This window comes from Prionailurus bengalensis, chromosome D1, assembly GCF_016509475.1.
Source record: "Prionailurus bengalensis isolate Pbe53 chromosome D1, Fcat_Pben_1.1_paternal_pri, whole genome shotgun sequence".
NCBI lineage: Eukaryota > Metazoa > Chordata > Mammalia > Carnivora > Felidae > Prionailurus > Prionailurus bengalensis.
The window spans coordinates 56,849,370-56,876,844 of NC_057346.1; the positions used below are offsets into that span (position 1 = coordinate 56,849,370).

The 27,475-nt window shown below is 45.6% G+C and overlaps 1 protein-coding gene and 2 non-coding genes across 3 annotated transcripts; all 3 read right to left on the minus strand.

The window, feature by feature from the left end:
- Positions 1-8,557: 8,557 nt before the first annotated feature.
- On the minus strand, positions 8,558-13,883 carry RPS3 (ribosomal protein S3). The gene is made up of 7 exons (XM_043580221.1): positions 13,783-13,883; positions 12,449-12,579; positions 12,086-12,179; positions 11,536-11,630; positions 9,932-10,119; positions 9,277-9,473; positions 8,558-8,630 (listed from the first exon to the last, which is right to left on the minus strand). The coding sequence occupies exons 1-6, from the start codon at positions 13,810-13,812 to the stop codon at positions 9,280-9,282; spliced, it is 732 nt and encodes a 243-aa protein (XP_043436156.1). The 5' UTR covers positions 13,813-13,883; the 3' UTR covers positions 8,558-8,630; positions 9,277-9,279.
- LOC122484562 lies at positions 9,578-9,722 on the minus strand. The gene has a single exon (XR_006297622.1). It is a non-coding gene; the product is annotated as a small nucleolar RNA SNORD15 (small nucleolar RNA).
- Positions 12,736-12,884, minus strand: LOC122484563. The gene has a single exon (XR_006297623.1). It is a non-coding gene; the product is annotated as a small nucleolar RNA SNORD15 (small nucleolar RNA).
- Positions 13,884-27,475: the final 13,592 nt, after the last annotated feature.

Sequence of the window (27,475 nt, forward strand, 5' to 3'; positions counted from 1 at the left end):
TCTAGCTTAAGAAACAGATCTTTACAAATGCCTTTGTAGGCACCTCCATTCCTAAACCCATTCCTTCCCACATCTATCCCAAAGGTAATCACTGTCTTTACATTTGAGATTATTGGCATTTTTGAAACTTTTAATAAGCTAGTTATTAATATTTGTATTTTACAGAGAAGGAACTGCATTAAAAAGATGAGAATCACCCAAGATCATATACTTAGTAAGTGGCGGAGTCCATGACTCAAGATTTCATGAAGCTTCAGGAATCCATGAAGCAGTTCTGGTCAGGATGGTTCTCTTTTTCTAAACTACCTTCTCCAATTCAAACACTTAGCAATGACAGATAAATGCCAGACAACTAAAAAGACAGAGGCTTAATTGTTGGTGGGAATGCAAACTGGTGCAGCTATTCTGGAAAACATTGGGGAAGGTCTTCAAAAAATTAAAAATAGAATTACCCTAAGACCCAGCAGTAGCACTGCTAGGAATTTATCCAAAGGATACAGGAATGCTGATTCGTAGGGGCACATGTACCCTAATGTTTAATAGCGCTATCAACAATAGCCAAATTACAGAAAAAGCCCAAATGTCCACCAACTGATGAATGGATAAAGAAGATGTATATATATACAGTGGAATACTACCATTTGCAACAATGTGGATGGAACTGGACGGTATTATGCTAAGTGAAATCAGTCAGAGAAAGACAGATACCATGATTTCACTCACATGTGGAATTTGAGAAACTTAACAGATGATTATAGGGGAAGGGAAGGAAAAATAAGATAAAAAAGAGAGGGAGGCAAACCATAAGAGACTCTTAAATACAGAGAACAAACAGGGTTGATGGGGGTGGGGGGTTGGGAAAATGGGTGGTGGGCATTGAGGGTGGGGAAAATGGGTGATGGGCACTGAGGAGGGTACTTGTTGGGATGAGCACTGGGTGTTGTATGTAAGTGATGAATCATGGGAATCTACTCCTGAAGCCAAGATTACACTGTATGTTAGCTAACTTGACAATAAATAAACAAGTAAACAAATAAATGTAAAATAAAATAAAGACAGAGGCTTAGGCTTATAAGTAAGTAAACATGTCCGAGGATCAGAAACAGAATTATAAAACCATGAGGAAGGGAGAAGCTTCAGCTTTAGGGTTCAGACTCTGGGATAAAGCTCTAAAAAGGATAACAAATAAGGCTGTTAGATGCTAGGGCCAAGGTGGGGTGCCCCAACTCACAAATGCAGCAGAAACAGAACAAAAACCATCATGGGACCCTGAGCAGCTCTGAGGCCAAGCTCACAGCAAACCGCAGGCTCAGGGTGGCAGGCACCAGGGCCCCAGCCTGAGAACCCAGCCAGCCCAGCTCCACAGCTGGACTTCCGAGTTCCCCAATGTCAACAGAGGGCACAAGCTCCTCGTACCATCATAAGCACCTGGGTGGCCTGGGGCTCTATGGGCAGCAAAATAAAACTGCTGGAGGGGGAAGGATGAGCTCAGAGCACAGACAGGGGACAAAAGATGTCACATATTCTGTGAGGCAGAGACCCAGTGGTTCTGGTCCTATGCCTGTGTTTCTGAGGCCCAGAGGAGCTGGCCAGGCCCCATCTGGGGCTCCCTCTCTTGTGCACTTAGATTGCCTTTTGAAGAGCTATCATCTGCTCTTTGCATCCCTCCCGGCACAGGGCCAGCCCCATTCCCCTCCCCATCTTCCAAAGCCCCAGGGCCCTATCTGTGGGGTCTCTCCAGCTGGGACTGGCCCATCACAAAGCCCTGGGTTCCAACTGAGCTGCTACCCTCTGATTATCCCAGATTAGGAAGCCTGTGACCATCTGGACACAGCTGATAATGGCAGAGGGGAGGGGAGGAGAATGGAGGCCCAGCCTCTCAGAGCCTGCTGGTCCCTACCCCACAGATAATACCCAGAACAAAGCAAAAAAGGTGCTGTACTGCTTGCCCACTCAGGCAAAAGTCTGAGTGGAAAAGGTAAGATCTTGACATGGGCACCTCACCTGGGCTGGACAGTTCCTGTATGCCAAGCAGACTGCCCCATTTCCCCAACAATGACCCTTCATGCCCCAGTGCTCTCCTGTGTAAGCGCAATGCCCTTTCCTGCCCTCTCTGCCTGGGCAGATCTGATACCCTCCATTCCAGAGCTGATCACTCTCCTTATGCCCCTTCCTTATCGGCCCCTCTTTTTTATCACCAGGCATATAGCCAGGCCTATATATGTGACGTCTCTAGTCTCCCTTGACATACCCACAGAATGCTTCTTGAGGCAGGAAAAGTGTCAGCTTTACCTCTGTATCCCCCAATGCTTGGAACAAGACCTTCCACTCAGTACACTATACGAAGTTTCCTGGATTTCTATATCATAACACCTATGAGGTAGTACTATTTCCTCCCTTACCAATCAGGAAAGAGAGACTCAGAGTTATGAAGTGATTTATCTACTAATGTCACTGGCCTGGTGAGCGGTGACAGAGGCAGGATTCCACCCTGGGTCCAGCTATCTATAAAGCGTGCTCTCTCCATGCAGCCTTGCCCAGGCTCTGCTAAAACAGTGTTGAGTGTAGCACAGGAGTTGTTTAGAAGTGGAAGATACAATAGTCCCCCCTTATCTGTGGGGGGATACATCCCAAGATCCCCAGCAGATGCCTAAAACCACAGTTGGTACCAAACTCTATGTATGCTATGTTTTTCCTATACATATATACCTATGATAAAGTTTAATTTATAAATTAGGCACAAGTAATAGATTTAAAATTAACTAATAAAGTATAAAATTATAATACACTATAACAAAAGTTGTGTGAATGTAGGCTCTTTTTGTACTAACTTACCTGTCTTGTGATGATGTGAGATGATAAAATGCCTACAGGATGAGATGAAGTGAAGTGAATGACACAGACATTATGATGCAGCATTAGGCTACTATCTACCTAAATCAGAAGGAGAATCTGCTTCCAGAATACAGCTGGTCTTGGGTAACTGAAATCGCAGAAAGTGAAACCATGGATAAGCGGGGGTGAGGGGTGGGGGGGACTATTGTGCATCATTTCCACCATGGGAAACCCCAGCCTGATGCGATACTGTCCCTGCCCTTAGGGGCTCCCAGTTGGATGAGGGGAGACGTGGTTCATCTCCCTGGTGAGTCAGGCTCACCAGAATACAAGCAAAAGATTTTACACTAGTGTCCTAATTTTCTAGGACTGCAGGTTAGACCAAGACCATATACAGAGGGCCTCCCTGGCTCCTAGCCCACTGCTTTTTGTGCCCCGCCCCCCACCCCAGGCTGCCTGCTGAATGGGACTGTTAGTGCCCAGGAGGAAGCCAGACCAGGAGTCCTGAGTATGACTCCTTAGGTAAATGGGTTTGCCATCCTCTCCCCAGCTGAGAACAGACTTAACTTTCTGTATACCATCAGAAGCCACTGGACCCAGATTTAGTTTTTGAGTTTCGTTTTTTAAAAGTTCTATTTGTAAGACTTAGTATTTTATGACTGTTATTCTTTCTTAGTGTGCTTCCAAAGAACAATGAGAAATTTACTTACTTTTTAAAAACAATAAAACTCATTCTATCTTGCACTGACCATACAGATTCATTAGATTCATCTATAAATCTAAAATACATTATGAGATCATGATGAATTTATTTTTCCTGTATCTTGAAAGATTTTGCTGTTTAATCATCCTAAAAATTATTTCACATTACTCATCAGTTATTCCCAAACAAGACTACAATGATCAAATGGAAGAATGATGGTATTGCCTAGAAGGAAGACACAGTAGTGAATAAATCATTACTATTACATCATCTTTCAGTTTCCATACTAAATTTCCTATAGTGCATATCATCTTTCAAGAAGGTATAAAAGAAGTTGAGACGTCAGCTGAGAACTCAGGATCTTTCATTCTCTGCCCATAATGACAGAATGCCCAAGAGAAGGAAACTGACAGAGGACATTTCACACTTAATACAGACAAACCAGAAAGTAAATGCAGGGACACGGCAGCACTCTCATTTCTGGGGATGCAAACTGGTCACATAAGCAAAACCCCGCGTAGATGAATTTTCTCAAACCCAAGAATTGGTGAGTGAACAACCTATTTCTAAAAATATAAAGGATATATGGCATTTTAAGTCAATCAACAGGAAGGATTTCATTACACAGTATTTGACAAAGACCTGTACCATCCTATTTTGTACAATACTCATCTTTTATGATGCCTGTGCCCCAACATTTACTTGATATAGTTTGTTACAGTTCGTTAAGTGGAGACATGCTGAGGCAGTTGTGTACTAAGGTGACTATAGGGAAACAGATGCTGTAGATGTTTTAAAAATTCATTAGATTGGTCCTTCAAAATGATCTTTATAAACCTAAAATCAAAAATGTTTTAAAATTATGGAGCAAAGAAAATGTCTTTTCAACATTATGAGCCATCAAAAAATTGTAAAGTATTCCATGTAGACAATGCAAGTGCAAAACTGAACAAAACGTAAACCAAAAACCCAGAAGCAAGAAGCTAGAGTCTACTAGAGATATATTTGAAACCTGGGATCAGTAGTTACAAGATGAATACATTCCAGCTTCACACAGGGTGGTTGATGAGCATTTAACCACGTTTAAGAGATGGTGCTCATTTGGGGTATGTTGTCTCCCAGGCAAGGAAAATACAAAATTGTTTAATTCATCTATGTATATACATACATATACATATCTATTTTCATGAATATATGAATGAGTTTTATTGACATGTAATTCACATCCCATAAATTCCACCCATTTGAAGGGCAGAACTCAATGGTTTTCAGTATATTCAGAATTGTGCTAATACTTGCTAAAATTTTAGTATTTTTAGAGCCACCTGGGTGGCTCAGTTGATTAAGTGTCTGATTCTTGATTTCAGCTCAGGTCTATATCACTATTCTTGGGTTCAAGCCCTACACCAGGCTCCTTGCTGACAGTGCAGAGCCTGCTTGGGATTCTCTCAAAAATCAACTTTAAAATTTTAGTAAACACTTCAATACTTGTAAAATATATAACTGTTTCCCACTTTCCCTTTATTCTTCCATAAATTATTTGTAAAGTGACTTGAAATTTAAAAGATATGGTGTCTATTGGACCTAGATGGTAAATAGTGATGGCTAGTCTTCCTGTCGTATTGAGGGAAAACCAGTGAGGAAAGCTCCATCACCTCTGTTCCTCTGTCCCTGATGGGAAAGTGGTCCCATTGCTGGGTCTATGCTCTCCCTCTAAAGAGCAAAAATATTCTCAAAGACAAGGGAAGCCCTCTACACGGTCAACAACTTACAACTCAACACTCCAGCTCCTCTGATTCACCACACAAGACTGGCAGGTACAGGCTGGTCATAGGGGCAGTCCACGGCCAGCCAGTGAGGGTGGAGGGTGAGATGAACCCATCACAGCAGCACTCCTCCAGCAGTGGACAAAGGCCCAGCTGCACCTGGCCGGCTGAGCTGCTAGTACAATACAGGACTGAGCAGCAAAGGTGTGGTCTCATTTCAATTTCAGAGCCACTGGAGCCTCTTACTTGTAAAAATTTGAGTTTAGAGTAAGTTGTTCCCAATCTAGGGCTTCATGTCACTTGTCAAACCCTAAGTAAGATCTTGAGATAGCCTAAGAATTTTCCAAAGCCTAAGAGAAATCATACATTCCTTCCTCTAATATGTATCACGTGGGCTAAAGTTGCTATAAAATGAAATTAGTGACAGAACTAGCCCATTGTAGGGATGTGCAGATTAATGGGATGTTTACAGCAAGCTCAGGGAATATAACAATTTTCTCACCAGTCATGCTGCTTAACAAGTTATACATGTAGTTTTTGATCAATAACAAATAGGGAAATGGTTTGTTTCATGAATAAAATAACATCAAAATCTCATGTCCCTGAGGAGGGAAAAATAGTAAGAAAAACTATTTTTTTAGGTTGAAAATGTTGACTCTAAATGATACTTAAATGACTTACTGCTCTGGTGTTGGCAGGCCCTAACACAGAACAGCTACATTTATACATAGCAAACTCAGGGCTCAGAAACAACCACTAGGTGGGATGTGGCATGGTAAAAGGCCAATTTCAGCACCTGCAGAATGTGGTAACACCTGATCAGCTATGCCCACTTCCCAGCAGAAGCAGAAAGCCATCTCTATGGTCAAGGCCCTTAGGATGGGGAGAATCCAATACCATGAAGTTAAGCTACTAATCATTTCTAAGAGGATTTGCTTAAGTACTAATAGTAACAACATCCAGTACACTCAGAGGACTTCCTATGGGTCAGGCACTGTGCTATGAAATCACATGCTCAAGGCTGAGAGGACATTGATGGGCCCATGGTCATACTAAGAGGTTAACCTGGTTTTGAATGACTCTGGCTGGAAGGCCTGGGCTCTCAGCTGTTGTCTCTAGAGAGAGTACACTAGATGATATGCTACAGACAGGTATTGTTAGATCTTCAACTCCAACAGACTGGAGAGATACTGATGGGAAAGATTCACCGGTGCCTGTGTCACATTTGAATCCAAGTCTGACTGCAAAGCCCAGCATCTTCCCACGTCTCCTTTTTAAAGCACTCTGCAGGAAAAGGTTATCCCCATCCCCACCAGGCTTGTACATTCCTGTAAGCCTTTGTCTAATTTCCCAATTAGATGAGACTGGCTGACTGCAAGTAGGGGTTGAAGGTAACAGACTCCACACATTATCACTCTGCTGTGGGATAGAGCAGCCTGTGACAACAGTGACCTTTCTGTCTGGATGCTGACCCCACCCACCCACCCCCACCAAGAAACCCCTTACCCATTGTCTTCTGGTGCCAACAGTTTTTGTACTTTCCCTGGTTCTCCATATTGAGTGTTGCCCATTGATCTGGGACCCTTGCTTGGCCCCTGGGCCTATTCTCAAATTCTCACATTCCAGCTTTCAGCCTCCCTTTCTTCACCTGAGTAACTCAAGCTTTACACATGCACACTAATAACCTGCTACTTTATTCAAGGCATTTTATTCTTCCCCAAGCATCTACTTTGGTACTTATTTCCTGCTACAGCACCCCCTGGCGGGGAGTTACATAACAGTACGACTGAACCCCACACACCAACTTTCAGTTTTAAGTGGATTGGAAGTTAAGGAATTTAATCACCCCATCTAATATACAAAGACCTGTGACTGGCTGTGCCAGTACTAGATACTAAGGTCTTAGATGACCAGGACTGCCTTAATCTGTTTCTAGCACCAAATATTCTGGATGCTTATATTAGCTGAACTAGTTTCACAACAAAAATCCCCTCACAACCAAATTACAGAAGTCCAAAAATACAAGAATTAAATAGCCTGGCTCAACATTTTCAGTAAAATTACAAAATGCCATTAGTTTTACGCATAAAGGATAATTAAGACTTTATGATAGCTGCCTATACTGCATTAGATTTGGGGGTGGGCACAGACTCACTTAATCAAGGCACTCAAATCTCACTTTACTTGTATATAGTTACTGAGGAGGCCCAATACCAGGCCTGACTGCTCATAACCACCTCACCCTCAGCCCTTCCCAGAAAACTTTCATCAGCTTGAGAAATTGTCACCTCAAGTTCAGAAGCATGGGGAAATAAACATTCATTTTTGTATTTAGGCTCTGCTTCCTAATGATACAATACATTCCACTCCCTAGAACACAGTAAGCAGTCATTAGCACATTAGCTATCCTAGAGGTTAGAGACTTCCAAAGGGGAGTGTCTCTACTAAAAACTGAAAAAAACAATGAGAGGTTACTTCTAGATAAAGTAAGGATAAACATCAAAGGCCCCTGAAAGGGGGAGGGCAGAGACACATTTGTCACTGCGTTCCCAATGTAACTCATGCACTAGTCACGTAGGATTTTCCTGCCAGCCTGTCCTGCACTAGTTTCACCTGAAGAAACTAGGAGAACTCAATTTCTTAAAGCCCATCAACAGAAAACGCTTCAAATATGACAAACTGTAGACATGTAAATGTTCTTCTAGAGTGTAACAGCTCAGAGGACTGAGCATAGAAATGTGGATTCTAATCACAGCTCTATGCTGCTTAGGAAAATGTATTTCAGCATTTTAGGCTCTTCAGTAGCACAAGCAAATTCCCTTTACACTTTAGAGATACTCAGGATTAAATGAGAATAATGCAGAACACTACCTATAGTGTATAATGACCCAAATATAATGGAATGGGCAAAATAAAACACACTCATTTTCTATGTGCAATACAGATTCCCTTATACATCAGAGGAAAAAAAGCCATCTTAATCATATCCCTCTTCTAAACCTGTAACACCAAACTGCAGGTGAATGAATCAAAGTGCTGTCCTATTAACCATCAGCCTTCAGCTTTCACCAGATTTATGGGATATTGGGTCTGGTTAACTCTGCTCGGCTCCTCCTGTTCTGGCTCCTGCCTCATAAGCACAGCTGAAACCAAGGATTTCCTGGCAGCCGAAAGAATCAATCAAGAAATATTCCCTTGGGGCAATAGAATTATCAGTCCAAATAGTGGACCTACAGTCCATTCAGGCCATGCGTCTTTTTTAAAGATTTTATTAGAGGTCTTTAGAGAGCAAAATCCAAACTCCAGATCCAGCTGCCAAGAAGACCCTGAAACAGAATAAAGCACAACAATAAGAACAGAATCTTCACCTGAATATTGGGTTCTTTCATTTCCCATTTAGGGTTTGTGTGAATATATACACAGAGAACACCTAGAACACACAAGAGGTGCTGGGCATAGAAGAGGCTTGATGTTACTATTTTAACTGAAGAGGCTGCTGAAGAACAGGCAACTAATAACTAACAAGAGAGCCTTGATGATTTTAAGCAAATAAAGGAAAACTTATTTCAAACACAGTAAACATAGGAATTTTTTGAGAGACCATGAGCAGGGGAGAGGGGCAGAGGGAGAAAGAGAATCTTAAGCAGGCTCCATGCTCAGCATGGAGCCCAACACGGGGCTCGATTCCACAACCCTGGGATCATGACCTGAGCTAAAACCAAGAGTCAGACACTCAAATGACTGAGGCTCCCAGGCACCCCAACAGAGGAACTTCGTTAAGAGATGGAAGGCAAATACTCCTTCCAACAGAATCCCTGGGTAAATAGGCCTCTGGATCCAACCTGTGTCGTAAAGCAAGTATAATCTAATTTTTATGTATCAAGTGCTTACCACAGTGTGGGATATAGAATTATTAATAGGAAGACAGGGAATAGGGTCTTACTCTACCCCAAGAGGTCCCTGGAGACATACCTATTATGCTGTGGGTACTGGTTGAGGCATGGCAGGCGGCTCGGGTTTCCCACCTTTCTGTTCTGAGATGGGGGTGGTGGGAAGGATCTCATCTTTGGGTTCCACAATGCTCACATGATCTGGCAGGGGCTTCTTAGGGCCAATCTTACCACTTGGGTCCCAGGGAAGCATGATCTTCACTTTGATGCCCAGCACACCTAGAAGATGCCATAGTTAGAATCTAGCTGGGGCTGCACCGATCCCATGATAAGACAGGACAGAAAGAAGAGGACAGGTTACTCAAGCACCCCTGGGTCTGGTCCCTTCTCAGACAAATGCCTCTAATCAATCAATGAACAGGACACTTTTGCAAAAGGAACCCATGCACAGCACCACAGAACGTGGCACTGACAAGGACCAAGAGCAGGATGTGACCTTTCTGACTCGTCATCGTATCATCACCGAAGGGTACACAGGTGGCTAAGAGCAAACCAACTCTCGGATCTGACTGATCTCAGTAATTCTCACAGTTCGATACAACACGTTAATCAGTAAACCCAAGGAGTATCAACATGCTCCACTACTCCCAAAATGAACTCCCCAAACACTGCGGTGTGCGTGGAAAGCACATCTATCTGCTAAAAGCCCTTTGCCCCAAGCACTCCCAGCTGCTTACCCTGTCTGAGCAGCACATGGCGCACAGCAGTATCAACATAGTAGTTAACAGGGTCCCCGCTGTGAATCATCAGGCCATCCACAAACTTCATGGATTTAGCCCTCTGCCCTCGGAGTTTCCCAGACACCACGACCTCACAGCCTTTGGCCCCACTCTCCATGATGAACCGCAGCACACCATAGCAGGCCCTTTGGGAGAACAAGAGACAGATACCCACCTATCATCACCAAAGATAGGGATTGTTCAAGCCCACCACACCCCACCATGTTAAAAAACAGATACAAAAAGCACAAGACTTATTGGTCTGCACTATCTTCAACGTTCCTTTAATGGAGAATAAATTTGACCAGAGCCTGGCAATTCTCCTTCATTCCCATCACACCTCATCTTAGGCTAATTCCTTAGGGAATATTTACCAAATTCTTCTAACCACATGCTTCCCAGCCTTGGTTGCACATTAGGATCATCTCAACAAGATTAAAATAGAACAAAAAAACCTGTGAAGTCTAGACCTCACTCCAGGCCAATTAAACGGTGAGGGTGGTAAAACTCAGCATTTCACAATCGGGTAAGCACTCAGTTTAAGAACCCAGAAATACCCCAGTCATTGAGTGGCCCCTTATCTCCAGAATTCACATTCATTAGGAACCCTAACTACTAATGTGGGTTCCTAGCCACCTTGACTAGAGTGCTGGAAAAAGAGGTTTCTAGGCCTATACATTGACAGCCTTAAAATATCATGCGCCCAACTCGTTTATCACCGCATACCCTGGGAAATACTAATTGGGAGAGCTAGATGCCACTTTAGACAGGGAAGGGAAGGTAGGACCCGGTACTCTAGGATCTAGGCCCCTTTGCATCATCTCATGTAATCACCACAAAAAGGAGAGGTGGATGTAATGACCTCCATTTACAAATAGGAGATCCGAGGGTCAGAAACTCAGTAAGAGGCTCAGGTCTCAGAACTTCCAAGTCAAACTTCTCTGTGTACAAAAAATTACCTGGACCAGGTTGCTGGGCCACACCCCCACTTTCCACTTCAGTGGGTGGAGACTGACAAGTTTTATTTCTAACAGGTCCTCTGATGATGACAGTGACGCTGGCCCAGGGACCAAGCTTTTGACGACCACGGTTCTAAGCGGCGTGGCTGGTACTCAAACCAGGCAGGCAGCCTTTTTTAGAAGTCCTGCCTACAGCCTTTCCTGCTACCTATTTCCCCATCAGGTCAACATTCCTAAAGCTCAGCTCTCATGTCCTTCCCCTGCTGAAAAACCTGCCAGGGCTCTGCATGATGTACTGCCTGAATTTCAAACACCCAAGCAAGGCATTCCGGTAACTTCACAAATAGTGAAACTACACAAAGAACTCCTACTGAAATCTTACCAGTAGGCCCAGCTCCAGAGCCTTCTAGCCACCTCATGGCTTTACAGTCCATCCCTCCTCACAGCACTATCTACATACATACATACAGATAAGCTCTCCCATCAGGACTATGTCTCACCTCTTTATAATCCCTGCACTTAATGGACCTGAGTAACTTCAACAAGAATCCTAACTTCCTCTCCCTGGAGTTCCCTAATCATTAAAAGGTTCAAGACACTTACCTCCGCACAGCGAGGCCTCCTAGGAGTTTGTAACGCAGAGACTCTGCCTGGGCAATAGCACACAGACCTCTTGTGGCCACTTTTTCAGCATAAAGCTTTAAGGAAACAAGTCACAGCCTTAAACCAGTGTTTTCTACAAAAAACGAGTTCATTCATCATGCCAGCATGTATCACTGTTGGCATCCCTCAAGTACTAAACACTTCTGCTACCCACGAGTAACATGCACTGTGATATAGTTTGAACCTTTCCTTATTGCCCTCCCACCCCTAGCTCCTTCTACGGCTACACCAACTGACGGGGTAGCCAATCCACTATACCATTATCGTACCCAAACTGAACGTAAAAATCCCTTAACCACCAGAAATGAGAACAGGCCTATAAACTGAAGCCCACTGCTTATTAAGAGACCTTCAACAAAATACCACTCCATTTATAAAATTTAGTGATCATAACTAAGATCTACATGACGTTAAGAGTTTATAGAAGTACCACCCTAAATAACCATTTCCAGGACCACAGTTATCTCTGGCGTAAGCCAAGATCACTCACCTCTACACTGCCCTCAGGAAAACCAAATCTCTTCTGAACCACAGCGGTCAATTCTCGGATCCGCCGGCCCTTCTCACCCAGAACGTTCTGCGTCCTTAGGAAAATAAAGAGGGAGAATTTATAACTCTCACAAAATTCCGGACATGACTTTAAATCTTATATGCACGTGGTAGTAAAGTCTCATTCATCTGACACGAGGATATATAAATTCTAGATAACAAGAACTAGAATTAGATTTAAAATGCCGTTAATAAGAACCGTACGTTTACTACAGCCAATTCACTGGTTGTCCCCTTAAACGTATAGAATACACCGTCCTCACATATACAACTACAGGTGATAACCAGGAAACTGAGTCTTCACCTGGTGGCCAAGATGATGATTTCTGTCCTGGTTGGTGTAACTCGGACCTCAACCCCGGAGTAGCCATCTTCAGCCAGCTCCCGCGTGAGAAACTCGTTCAGTTCGGCTTTGAAGATGCCATCAGCGACAAACTAACCAAAAGGTAAAACTTGCAATTAGAACATGGATGCAGGGTCACTTTTTCCTGCCTAGTCCTTCTGCCAGGGCCCCTCTCATCAAAATTCCACACCTCTAACAACCAGCCCATCACCTCTCTGTTACCCTTGTTCCATCTGGAACGGGGCAACCCTTCTCAGACAAATGCCTCTAGGTCGTCCTTTGGAAGTTACTTTAACCCGAGGGCCCTTAACACTGCCACAGAACGCGGCACGAAGTAGGGGCCCCCTGGACAAAGAGAAAACCTCCAGTCAGACTCGTCATCTTCTCTTCATTGAAGGGTTTTTTAAGACGTGTTTATGTGGATGTACATATACATGCTGAACGGAAAGCTGCCCCAAAAGGGCACATTTACCACTCACTCACTCAGAACAGCAGAGACACTAACTACCCTCGGAACTGGTGAAAATACAGTGACTTAAGCAGTCCCACACAGACACAACTTGGACCATCAGAAGAACCCCAACCACGTTATCTTGCAAGTACCTGTGGTCTTACAAAACTGGCAAGTCCTAACTCGAAATGTGTGTGGATCTACGAGATGTTATGCACACACAAAAACGACAAGCTGCCTCTTTCTAAAGCAAAAGGGTCTTTACACAGTTCTCGCCCACGGAAAAGCGAAAAGTTAAAGCTCGAAAAGTTCAAGTTCTCCCCGGGTCTCCTTCCTCTCTTCCTCCAGGAGTTTCCTTTGGGCCCCAGACGTAGCAAGAAACTGACAGTAGCTTTTCCAATTGAGGTCTTTGGGGTCAGAAGGCGGCATCCCGCCACGAATAAAGCACGAATACGCTGCTCCCTCTCCTACCCAAAGCCACAGTGTGAGCCGTGATGGGAAATGGCTCACGCTCCCCACATAGCATTCGTTTAGTAAAGCTATCTGTCGACCAAGAAATGCTCATAAGCGTTTTCTCCGGCGCAGGAGGGGCGCCCGGCACTCATCTCTGCTCTCTGCCCAGAAGCGGCAGAAATGTCTCGCTGCCTGACTTCCGCCGCCGAACTGCGCTCGCCAAGCCCGGGGCCCGCGTTCCATCCGCCGCCATCCGCAGCCCGGGGGAACGCCACACGGCCACGGCCGCTTCCCGAGGCAGGACCCAAAGCCGCAAGTCTTGCGAAGGCATCGCCACAAGCCCCGACCCGCGCGGCGCCACGGTTCCCCGGACCGGCCCTCAGGGTCTCACCTTCCTCTTCTTGGAAATTTGCACCGCCATCTTGCTGCCGCGCACCGCTGAAAGGAAAGGAAGTGGCTCGCCGGCGGAAGTACGTATAAAGGGCGCGAGCGACGACAAAGAACTGCGCGACGTCAACGCCTGTGGGCCCTCCTGGGAATTGTAGTTTTTAGGAAAGCGTTAAAGGGGAGGCGGGGAAGAAGGGTAATGGAGACCCCTATAGGCAGAAACAGGAAGAGTAGCAGATCAATCAGAACTTTGGAACTGCAGGGGAGCTTACAGTCCAACTCTCACTAGCGTAAAAGTGAGCAACGTGAGACACAGAGATGGAAATTACAGTTACAAGGTCATACAGCAACAGCATGGAATCCTGGTCCCTACACTATACACTGTAATAAAAAGTCAGCTGAAAGCCCTCCATGAAATCCGTTTAGGTGCCCAGCTCTTCCAATCTGTGACCATTTCCTGTTCCAAATGATGACACTAATAATATCTAATATTTATTAAATATTCTAGGGACCGTTCTATGCCCTTTATGTTATGAACTCATTTACCTGTACCTTACTTTCATAAAGTCCGTTAAAACTTGTAATGGAAGTCGCAAAAATAATGGTTCATGGGCTCACAATTATTCTTCATCTAAAAAATTTTCCCCTTACATTTTGAAATTTTCAAATGTACAGAAAAGTGGAAAGGATTGTGCATATGTGCATCACCAAGGCGCCCAACTGACACCTTTGCCGTATTTGCTTTATCAAGCATCTATCCATCCCTCTATCCACCCAACAGTGCATCATTCGATGAGTTTCAAAGTAGGGGCACCTGCGTGGCTCAGTCAGTTAAGCATCTGACTGCAGCTCAGGTCATGATCTCACAGCTCGTGAGTTTGAGTCCCGTATCGGGCTCTGCGTTGACAGCTCAGAGACTGGAGCCTACTTTGGATTCTGTGTCTCCCTCTCTCTCTGCCCCTCCCCCGTTCACACCCTGTCTCTCTCTCTCTCTCTCTCTCTTTCTCTCTCTCTCTCAAAAAATAAACATTAAAAAAAATTCAAAGTAAATTGCAGACATCAGCACACTTCACTCCGAAACACCTCAACAACAGTTCCATTGAGAAATAATTGATATACATCACTGTATAAGTTTAAGGCACACAGTTTTATTTACAAATATTGTGGAACGATTGCCATTGTAGTTCAGCTAACACCTATCATGTCATATAGATACAATAAAAAGAAAAGGAAGAAGAAGAAAAAGTTTCTCTGTGATGAAGGTGGGTTTTTTTTTTTTTTTTGCAGATGCATTGCATTTTATTGAATTGTGTTTTTTTTAATTTGAATTTTAGTTAACATACACTGCAATATTGGTTTCAGGAGGAGCAGTTTTATTTTATTTTTTTTTAATTTTTTTTAACGTTTATTTATTTTTGGGACAGAGAGAGACAGAGCATGAACGGGGGAGGGGCAGAGAGAGAGGGAGACACAGAATCGGAAGCAGGCTCCAGGCTCCGAGCCATCAGCCCAGAGCCCGACGCGGGGCTCGAACTCCCGGACCGCGAGATCGTGACCTGAGCTGAAGTCGGACGCTTAACCGACTGCGCCACCCAGGCGCCCCGAGCAGTTTTATTTTAAAGTTGAATAGTTTGCCTACACTTAAAATCAGGACATTTCTCTGTAAAACTATTTTAGGCTTCTCTTAAAAATAGATCTAGCAGAATACTAGGCCCACGTTTCCTCGTGTAGCACTCTCCTTCCCTGTTAGATGGCGAAGGGCTTTCCAATGTGCCACAGCCCCTGGCAGCTTCGCTCATTTATCGTCTGGCCCTAGAAGCCATCTGAGCTTTTCCCCAGCACTAAAACAACTCCGATGCAAAGATCTGTCCTATAATCACAGAATTACCAGAGTTCTGGCGGGGGGGGGGGGTGGGGGGGGAGCGGAGCAGAGAGACCAGGGAAAATGAAAAGAAGTAGATGAGCCAAAGAGATAGTTAGGCTGTGAACCCATGTATCTTGGTGATGGATTGCGGTTGAGGGGGGAGTTGAGAATGATACCCCAATTTCTGATGCCAGCAGTGGGCGCTTGGTGACAACGCTCACTGAGATGAGGCACCCAGGATCAGGCTTTTTTCTCCCCGGGTCATCTCCCTCTGCTCCTCACTCCCTTCCTCATCCAGCTCCATGGTTTGTCGATTCGGTGGTGCCAGGCTGATAAAGCGTCCGCCCTGATGAATCTGCCTACCTGACTTTTCTGTGCCCTCACACAGGACCTGGGTGCTGTGGGACAGCAGCAGCCTTGCATGCTGGGGTCAGAATATTTTCTCGTCCAGATATGCCCCTCATTCTCCCACGGTGCCTGTTGTAAGCGTTGCCAGACCAGAGCCTCCCCTCACTCTCAGTGATCAGCTTCCCTCCTAACCCCTGCCCCCGGTAGATTGTACAGGCAAGAACTGCCCCTCACCCGTCCTGCGATTGTGTGTGCCCTCCTCCCTGCTCAGGAAAGAGACCCTCTTCTTGCCCAAGGTCGGCCACCCCTCTGTGTTCTGGTTCAAGTTTAGTTCTGTTCCTTTGAGACCTTGCTCTAGCAGTCATGCCTTCTCTTTCCTGTGATACTGTTCTTTTACTGGCTCTTTCCTCCCCCGTGCTAAATATGTCACTTCTCCCTCGTCGATCCCATAACCACCACATCTCATTTCACTGGGTTGGAGTGGCCTGCTTATGTCCCACTAGACCGTCAGGACCAAGCCTGTTTTGTTCGTTATAACCAGAGCTTGGGATGTGGCCTGGCTCGAGCCCAGTGTCAATAAACTTTGACGAGCAATCAAATCAATGCATGAATTCTGGTTTTAGATCCTTTCCTAGTAGCATGGTTCATACGAATTTGTTTGCAAGTGCCATTTCTGAACCAGGCTCTGGAGACTCAAAACTGAGCATCAGACCATGGCAAGTTCTTGGAGGTAAATCCACCCCGAGGCTCCACAGTAGCTCCTCAGCGGCACTAGGAGAGGCTGCCTGCCTGGGTATTGTCCTCTGGTTCCAGAAGGAAGCCCGTGAAGGGAGCCTTTGTCTTTATCATGATGCCTTACATTTTATCTAAGACCATTATAAGAAGATAATGTATTACTCAAAATAACACCACAGGAATAATAGTGGCCACAATACGCTGAACTCTAATAGAAGCAGGGACTGTGAGGATGCCTTAATCTCCCCTGGGACATCCAAAGTCTAACCAAGGCTCACTGTGTTGAGCCCCCAGTGCCACAGAAGTGTCCTCAGAACTTGGAAGAGGGAGCCGTGGGTGGGAGAACACATATGGCCTTTTGGCCATGCAGGCCATGGCTGGGCTCTGTGAATGCCACACAGATACCATCCTGAAATTCCAGAAGACCAAAGGTGTGGTTTGCCCTGGCATACATCCATGGAGGTAGGTGCAAGAATGCTCATTATGGGTCACCTGGGTGGCTCAGTCAGTTGAGTGTCTGACTTCAGCTTAGGTCATGATCTCATGGTTCATGAGTTTGAACCCACCATTGGGCTCACACTACCAGTGCGGGGGGCCTGTTTGGGCTTCTCTGTCTCGCTCTCTCTCTGCCCCTCCCCCACTTGCACCCTCTCCACCATCCCCCCTGTCAAAAATAAATAAACATAAAATAAAGAATGCTTGAGGGGCGCCTGGGTGGCACAGTCGGTTAAGCGTCCGACTTCAGCCAGGTCACGATCTCGCGGTCCGGGAGTTCGAGCCCCGCATCAGGCTCTGGGCTGATGGCTCAGAGCCTGGAGCCTGATTCCGATTCTGTTGTCTCCCTCTCTCTCTGCCCCTCCCCTGTTCATGCTCTGTCTCTCTCTGTCCCAAAAATAAATAAACGTTGAAAAAAAAATTTTTGAAAAAAAAAAAAGAATGCTTGAGGTGGCTCAGTCAGTTGGATGTCCAGCTTCGGCTCAGGTCATGATCTCACGGTTCGTGGGTTCAAGCCCCACGGAGGGCTCTGTGCTGACAGCTCAGAGACTGCAGCCTGCTTCGGATTCTGTCTCCAGCTCTCTCTGCCCCTCCACCGCTTGTGCTCTGTCTCTGTCTCTAAAATAAATAAACATCAAAAAAATTTAAAAAAACAAAATAAAGAATGCCCATTATAGCAGTGTTATTAATAGTGAAAACATAAATTAAAAACAGCCCCCAAACTGTAGGGAAATGGCTGTGGAATATTATGTAGTCATTAAAGAGAATGAGGTGCACATATGCATAGAGCACCAAGAGATACTGCTACACCAGAAAAACAAGTTGCAGAACAATATGGACTGTGCAATATCTTTGTATGGTAAAATAAAATATATATGCATATAGATACATCGAAGGATCTCTACCCAACTGATGGAGAGCTAAACCTACTTCTGGGAATGGAACAGTATTGAGGGAGGCGAAAGGGCTATTTACTTTATTGCTTCCCTTATAATAAATATATATATTCATTACTCGTGAACTTAAATACAAATAACAAAGAAAAAAAATGCAAGGGCCACATACATTTTGGATTTCTGACCACACGACCACTTGTGAAACAATGTGAATGCGCCAGCCTCCAGCACCAAATGCCATAATCCTTTCTTCTGATAGTTTAAGGTAAAGAAAAACGTTTCTTTTCTTAAATTCTAAAACTGTACTGTCCCATACAAGTAGCCACTGGCCTCACGGGGATGTTGAACACCCGAGATGTGGCTGGTCAGAGTGAACAGCGCTATAAGTATACGATGCACACCAGACTTCAAGGTATATATAAACGAAGAAATTCTCATTAATAATTTTTATATTGATTATATGTTGAGACAATAACACTTTAGACACGTTGGGTTAAAATATACTATTAAAATTATGTTCACCTGTTTCTTTTGCCCTTTGGGTGGCTCAGTCAGTTAAGTGGCCGACTTCAGCTCAGGTCATGATCTCACAGTTTGTGAGTTCGAGTCCCACGTCCGGCTCTGGTGCTGACAGCTCAGAGTCTGGAGACCGATTCAGATTCTGTGTCTCCCTCTCTCTCTGCCCCTTCTCTGCTCATGCTCAGTCTCTCTCTCTCTCTCTCTCTCTCTCTCTCTCTCTCTCTCTCTGTCTCAAAAATAAATAAACATTAAAAAAAAGAAGAAAAACTGGAATTACATATATGGCTCCCATCTGAGACCCTCAACGTTTCCACTGGATAGTGCTGCTGTACTCTTTTCCACTGCAGAGATCAATGGTGTCTGACTTCTTGTTTTCTTGGGATTGGGCACAGTGACTGGCAGGGCACGGGCAGTCGGCAACTCCCCACAGACTTACAGAACAGAGGAAAGCTCACTTGGAGTATTGACGTACCAATCTTGTTTCTCTGTTTGCCTGGGGCGTTGGGAAGCTCAGAGCTAAATTTCATGCTCAGTTGAGGTCCTAACAATGTGGGAAACAAAGGCAGAAGAAAAAATTAAATTTCCTGACAACTTACAGTCCACTGACAAGTCCTCGAGACGGGCAGAGTGACCTTCCTCTGGGAACCCAGCTGCTTCCATGATGACACTTTGCGAAGGGCAAGATGTGATCTAAGCCCAACCCCCGGGATCCCGTAAATCTACTTTAACATATAAAAATTCCTTTGGAAGCTTCCTTTATCTCTACCTGCCCCCCACCAACATATATGTTGGCAATCTTACTCCAAGCTTATGGCCCACTGATATACATCTGAAGGATCTCATGACTGAGGTCAGTAATAAATGACCTTTTCCTAACCCTGGCTAGCCCCCTCAAGGTCCTGGAGGCTTTGATTCCAAAATTCCTTAGAGACTTACGCTATCCCTAACCCTCTCCCCACTTGAAGGTATGTAATCAATCACCCGCCACAACCCCCGTGCAGCTCTTTCTGCAGGACACAGGTCCTGTCCTTGTGCTTTAATGAAACCACCTTTTTGCACCAAAGATGTCTCAAGAATTCTTTCTTGGCCACTGGCTCCAAACCCCAACCTTTTCCACATCACTAGGACCCCACTCTGGCCTGGACCCACACTAGACAGGTGGAAGAGACCCATCAGGGGGCATTCAGGATCGTTCCTGCAGCTCTAGCATCAGGAAAATAAGACCATCACAGCCCTTCTTCCACATACACCCGCTCTCTCTCTTCCATAAACCGAGCCCACGTGATCCGGTGAATGAGTAAAGGTGAACTCAGCGTTCAGGTTTTTCTTTCTTTTTTTTTTTTAATTTTTTTTTTCAACGTTTATTTATTTTTGGGACAGAGAGAGACAGAGCATGAACGGGGGAGGGGCAGAGAGAGAGGGAGACACAGAATCGGAAACAGGCTCCAGGCTCTGAGCCATCAGCCCAGAGCCCTACGCGGGGCTCGAACTCCCGGACCGCGAGATCGTGACCTGGCTGAAGTCGGACGCTTAACCGACTGCGCCACCCAGGCGCCCCAGCGTTCAGGTTTTTCTGAGTGAACTGCCTATGTGGCCCCTAGACCCACATGGCAGGCTGGGGTATGGATTTAAATCCTTGCCTTTGGGGTTAGGCAAAACATTTCTCAGGTTGAATGACACTTTGGAGAAATTCCAAGTTTTCTCATCCAGCAGAACTTTTCCAAGCAACTTTTCAGGGTGGCATAGTGTTTAAGGTCACACACTTGAGCCAGACAGTCTAGGTACCCACCCCTGGTCTGCTGGTTTACTAGCCGTGTGGCCTCAAACAGGTTATGCCTGCATCAATTTCCTCATCTATTAAATGGATGAAAATAATAGTAAACCCACCTCAACCTCATGGGGTGATTGTGGGGTGAAATGAATTAATACAGGCCAAATGCTTAGCACATAGTTAAGCACCCAGAACATAGTAAGTGCTCAATTAGCATTAGTTATTCCATGGATCCACGGCTTATGCCAGGTCCTGGGGAAACTGATGAATCTGACCCAGCCCCTGCTCAGATCTGGGATGAGGTGGAGGATACAGATAAATGAGTGTGATAAGCATCATAAGTGTCACGATGGGGGCAATAGAGTACTGAGGGGACAGGATACTTGAAAGGATGTCACAGAGATCCAACCCTTGAGCTGAGGCTCACAAGACACGTAGGTGTTTGCCAGCCCAGTGGACACTTCGGGCAAAATGAAGGGGCTGACCTCCCCTCATTACGAAAATAGCTTTCTTTTCTGATTCAAAAAATAAAATGCATTCATAAAAAACATGGCAAAGAATAAAGAAGGAAATAAAAACGATGCTGTACTGGTTAAGCGGTGTAAACATATCGGGGCACATTGCCCCAGATCTCTCCTCAGGCAGTGAGATATATTCTCACGAATAGATGCGCAACTGCAGCGTCACGCAAATGGTGTCACCACAATGCACGGGGGCCATGAAGGATGCTGGAGCCCTGCCAGAAGGATGCTGAGGGGATGGAAGCAGGGTTAGAGGGGGGCATTGGGGAAATAACGAAGCCTGCTCGATCTGTTTCATATCCCAATGCTGCCACTTACAGGCTTTGTGATCTCAGGCAATTCATTAACCTTCTGAAGCTCAGACCCTTCATCAGGAAAGAGGAGACATCATCAGGCTTCCTCCAAGGGCATGGGATCAGCATGTGGTCTGGAGAGGTGGGGCCCAAGGACAGCTGTAACAAGGACGAGTAAGGGGAGGGCAGGCAGGTATGAAAGACCAGCCAAAGCCTTTCTGAGAGGGTGTCACCAAACCCAGCTCGAGGATGGGGAACACAAGTGGGGCACTAGACTCTGTCTAGTTTCACTTTAGAACGGGGAAATCTCACCTTTCCGAAACCTGCTCTTCCAAAGCTTTGCTTACTTTGCCCTCTGGCGGCGACAATCTGCAACTACAGCGCTTTGCTCAAGCTCTTTCCCAGAAGGGCGTGGGGCTGGGGCTCTTCCCAGCGGATACTCCTTACCTCTTCCCCTGATCCACTAACCAAGTGAGCATCTCGGGTAGCCAAATGCAAGGGGCTGAGAATGTGGGAGAGCACAGAGCCAGGTAGGTGGGGATGCTCCACAAACAAGAGGCAGGAGGCTGGCTCCCCAGGATTGGACTAGTGAAACCACACATAAAAGACTGAACTTATGGACTCCCCTGAGGTGATGGGAGGATAGGAACAGGATGGTAAGAAGCCAGTGCTACCAGCTGCCCAGTTCCCTGCCCACAGCAAGGCCGTGTGAACGGCGGCTGGTTAGCTTGGAGACAAAGAGGGAAGGCAAGAGCCAAGAGCTGGCATGTAGCCAGCGCTGCTCAGGGGCAGGAGCCAGGCCTGGGGTATGACAGGGCTGGCTGTGAGTAGAGAGAGCTCCTTCTCAGAGATCGGTGCTTTGGGCTTTTATAGAGCGAAGCCATTAGAACCATTTGATCTAGTTCTCCGGGCCCTGATCCTACAGGCACGGAAGGCCTGGAGTTCTGGCTGCAAGCAACCTCTGCTTAGCCTTGCACTTTCCCAGGGAGACAACAGACATAGCTGCTTCCTGAATGTTGCAGGCTGCACACAGTCATTGAGCATGGGGGAGGATGGGCAGCAATGGCGTTGGCCCTGCGCTGCGGGGAGGCGGGGCCGGGCGGGGCAATGTCAATTAGCACAGCTGCTTTGGAAAGTTCAGTATCCTTGAGGAATGTCGATCGTGCATCCCCAAACCTCAGCAATTCCACTCCTGGGTAGGCAGCCTAGACCCCGGTCTTGAAAAGTTTGCGCTCATGTTCTCCCTACAAGAATTTGAAGGATGCGGCGATTCTTCGTACACTTCAAGTTGTGTAGAACTTTAACATAGGTAGAACTTTTCGCTGTAAGTTTAAATAAACTTGCAAAGACTGTAATTTCCATCATCATCAGAATGGCAGCACCTTAAAATATAGCAGTTAGTCACTCTTTTAATATTACCCATAGGCGGGGCACCTGGATGGCTCAGTCGGTTGAGTGTCTGGCTCTTAATTTCCGCTCAGATCATGATCTCACGGGTTCGTGAGTTCAAACCCCGCGTTCGGCTCCTTGCACTGACGGTGCAGAGCCTGCCTGGGATTCTCTCTCTCACCCTCTCTCTCTCCCTCTCTCTGTCCCTCCTGCATACACTGTCTCTCCCAAAATAAGTAAATAAACTTAAAAAAAATAAAATAAAATAATCCATAGGAATATGAATGCCACAGTGATTTGATACCCACAATTATCCACTTAAAAAATACACAAACAAGTTTTTCTTGAACAGCTGCATATTTTATATTTATATTTTATATTCATCCTCTCTTTGAACTTATATTTTTATTGTGCACAACCCTGTGAATGGCTTCGTGCACCCTGACAAAGCCAGAGTTCCCTCGGAGTGGATCCATGACCTCTTTCTGGCAACTCTCCTTGCCCTCATTGGCCAAGCTGACTCAGGTTTCATTTAGCTGGGTGGTTTTCCAGGAAGACCCCAAACCAGCTGGGTGTTTTCCTGGCTCAGTGACCTACTGATATCCTTTCTTCCCATTACCCCCTGTTTACTCAGCAAAAAAGGTCTGAAGTAAAGTCCTAGCATACAGGGACATAAGCATCTAGCGACAACACTCAGAATATCTCTGCTTGTGTAAAGAACAAGTAATTTTTAAAAAATGTTTATTTATTTTGGGGTGCCTGGGCGGCTCAGTTAGTTGAGCATCAGACTTCTGTTCAGGTTATGATCTTGCATTAGTGGGTTTGAGCCCCTCATTGGACTCCGTACTGACAGCTCAGAGCCTGGAGCCTGCTTTGGATTCTGTGGCTCCCTCTCTCTCTCTCTCTCTCTCTGCTCCTCCCCTGTTGGCGCTCTGTCTCTCAAAAAATAAAATAAAACATTGAAAAATTTAAAAAATGAATTTTTAATTATTTTTTTAGAGAGAGGGCACACGCACAATTGGGGGGCAGAGAGAGGGGCGACAGAGGATCCAAAGTGGGCTCCGTGCTAATGGCAGAGAGCCCTCCATGGGGCTCGAACCCTTGAACCCCGAGATCATGACCTGAGCAGAAGTCGGAGGCTCAACTGACTGAGCCACCCAGGAGCCCCAACAAGTAATTTTGTATACAATATCTCCACATGTTGAGAATTTATAAGAGAACCAGGCACTATGCTAAGTACTTTATATATATTTTCCCCCCAAATCCTCACAATCCACTTTATGACCTATTTGCCATGATATTAACCCATTTTGCCAACCAAAGGAAACTGCCTTCTAAGACCAAAAACTCTAGCCTCCTCAAGAAAATTACTTATTAACATCCAGGAATTTAAAGGGTTATGCAATATTGATAATTTTCCACCAACCGGAAGCCACGTTGGGGAAGGGATACCCGTGACATCCGAATTGTATGCAGACCTGTTGAGAAGATAGGAACTAGGGACCAGGACATTTCTTAAATTCTTTCTGTATGGCAACTTTGAATTAAAATCAAAACTAAAATGAGGGGCACTTGGGAGGCTCAGTCAGTTAAGCGTCCAACTTCGGCTCAGGTCACGATCTCATGGTTCTGTGGGTTCGAGCCCTGCATCAGGCTCTGTGCTGACAGCTCAGAGCCTGGAGCCTGCTTCAGATACTGTCTTCCTCTTTCTCTGCCCCTCCCTCCCTCATGCTCTGTCCGTTTCTCTCTCTCTCAAAAACATAAAAAGTAAAAAGTAAAATCAAAGCAGGATAGTACGTGAGTGGAATAAATTTGGGACCACGAAGAGTTTCAGCATCCCAAGTCCAGTCCAGCCCAGCCCAGCCCAGCCCAATCCCACCACAAAAGAGGTCAGCTTGGAAGAGGAACCGCTAGAGGGCGGCAGAGCGCAGCGGACGCACCGAGGTCGCGGGGAGTCCCAGCCTCTGTCCTGTTGTCTCAAATTAAGAACGCTGGTGGGGGCGGCGTGTACCTCTGGCTGACAGGTCCTTGTTAGACACCACCACAGCTTCTCAAGAAGCGGAAAAGAGTCGGGTGCCTGGGGGGAAGGTTATGGACCAGAGCCGTCCAGTAGAAATACAATGTGAGCACATAGATAATTTCAAGCTTGTTGGTAACCGCTTAAAAGGAGAAAGAAGGAACGGGTGATGTTAAATTTAAGAATATTTTTAATTTAGTCCTGTATGTCCAAGCTGGTATCATTTCAACATGCTATTATCATAAACATTATTGAGATGTCTTACTTTTCTGATTATGCCTTTGAAATCCAACATGTATTTTCTATTTACAGCCCTCTGAACTTGGATGAGCCACATTTCAAGGGTTCAATAGCCGCTTGTAACCATAGACATTTAATTTCCATCGGGTAAGTACCTCTTAGAGGATAAGGGCCTCATGAAGATTCAAGTAGTTTCCCAGAGAGGTCAGTCCAAGGACCTCTTGGCCTTGGCCTGCCACCCCTCCTCCACCCCCCTACACCTGCCTGTAAATATTTCCCCTGGGGCACTATGGAACTTCTCCCTAAAATGCAAGTCAGGGATCCTGGGTGGCTCAGTCAGTTAAGCCTCAGACTCTTGGTTTCGGCTCAGGTCACGATCTCCCTGTTCGTGAATTTGGGCCCCACGTCAGGCTCTGTGCTGACAGTGTGGAGCCTGCTTGGGATTCTCTCTCTCTCCCTCTCTCTACCCCTCCTGCTTGTGCTCTCTCTCTACCTTTCTCTCTCTCTCTCTCAAAATGAGTTAATGAACTTAAAAAAATAAAATGAAAAGCAAGCCAATGTGTCATGCCCCAGGTTAGGAGCCTTCTGTGGCTCCCCATCCCCTCCGTTCCCCTCTGCTCTGAGATCAGAGCTGTTCAGGCTTGAGGAGGTGTGACGGTTTCCATAGATTCACTCCAAAAGAGCGCAGGGATTGAGAAGACGGCCACTTAATTCTAGATCCAGTTGCCCACTGAGAGAGACAGACCCTCAGAGAGGTAACAGGGGTGTTCCCTCATCTGTAACCTGGGGATAATAACAGTACTTCTCCAGTAGGCTTGTTGGAAGGTTTAAATGGTGGGCTTTTAACAGTGCTTGGCACATAGTAAGAGCTAAATCAACATTAACTCTAAAAAACCCTACCTTTGCATGACTGCATTTCAACACTCTTAAGCAATTCTTTTTTTGCCAAAATATGTAAACTTCTGGGAACTCTGTCAGCTGCTGTGCTGCCAGAGGGGCCTGGCATGGCTGTGATCAAACCTTGACAACGGTGGTCCCTGGATCAGGCCGTTCTGACCTTACCTCCTGTCACCTTCAGCTCAATGGACCCCATCATTACCAGTCTGCCAACTAAACTTTTTAAACAATGCGAAGGAAAAGATTACCCATTAAAATACCTCCAAACACGATTGACTGTGAGTTATGCTGGAGCCTAGTTCCTCATTCCGGGGTGACAAGGCCCAGGCCCAGCAGAGGCAGCCAAACAGGCCAAGGTTTGACTTCTGGCTCTGCCATCCACTCCATGGGTGCCTTAAACAAACGGCTTACTTCACTATGCCTCACGGGTGTCACGAGCGCTTTCGGCACTACGTGTTTTATAAATCATGGTTTCTTATCATCAGAGACAATGATTGTAATATATTTTTTCTGTGAATTAAAAAGTAAGACAGTTTCTTTACAGTCATGAAATGACATGATCAGCAAACTGATGCGGAATGCAATTCAGTTACACGCTTAAATGCTTCAGGGGCGCCTGGGTGGCTCAGTCGGTTAAGCGTCCGACTTCGGCTCAGGTCATGATCTCGCGGTCCGTGAGTTCGAGCCCCGCGTCGGGCTCTGTGCTGACCGCTCGGAGCCTGGAGCCTGTTTCAGATTCTGTGTCTCCCTCTCTCTCTGACCCTCCCCTGTTCATGCTCTGTCTCTCTGTCTCGAAAATAAATAAACTTAAAAAAAAATGCTTTAAATACACTTCCCCTTTGACCTAGCTATTCCACTTCTGGCAAATTACCTGCAAATGTATTCCTCTATGTGAGAAACTGCATATGCACCGGAATGCGCACTGTGACAGCAGATTGGAAGCCACCAAAGTGTCCAACACTAGGGAACTGTTTAAACCAATTGTGATACCTCTATCAGATGGGACTCTGTGAAATCATGAACAAGAAAGAAATGGTTTTGTGTCTAGTGGAATGAACCATGTTCCAGATTGAAAAAAGAAAAGAACCAGGTGGGGAAACAGTGTGGAAAATGTTATGATTTGTGGAAAAATTAAAGAGAAAGGTTATATATGTGAGCACTTACAAATGCATTGAATACCTTTGGATGGAGATGCCAGACCGCGCGTCTGGATGTGGTCTCTGGATGGAGGGTTGCAGAGCGGGGCTTCAGACATGGAAAGGAGGCTGACTTTTCACTGAACACCCGTTTTGAATGTTGTAGGATGTGCATGCATATTGAGTACATTTTTCATTAATTTGAAAACAGAGATGGACCCCTGAAGATATCCAAGCTCAGTTGTAACATTTTCTTCAAAGGTGATAAACACATGGCCAATGGACACATGAAAAGATGCTCGACATCACGCACCATCAGAGAAATGCACAGCAAAACCATAAGAGATACAAGCAGCACCTCATGCCTATTAGAATGGCTATTTGTAAAAAAAAAAAAAAAAGACAAGAAATATGTGCTGGTGAGGATGTGGAAAAAAGGGAACCCTGTGCATGGTTGGTGAGAATGCAAACTGATGCAGCTAGTATGAAAAACAGTATGGAGCTTCCTCAAAAAATTGAAAAAAGTTTTTAACTACCAGGGGCACCTGGATGGCTCAGTGGGCTGAGTGTCTAACT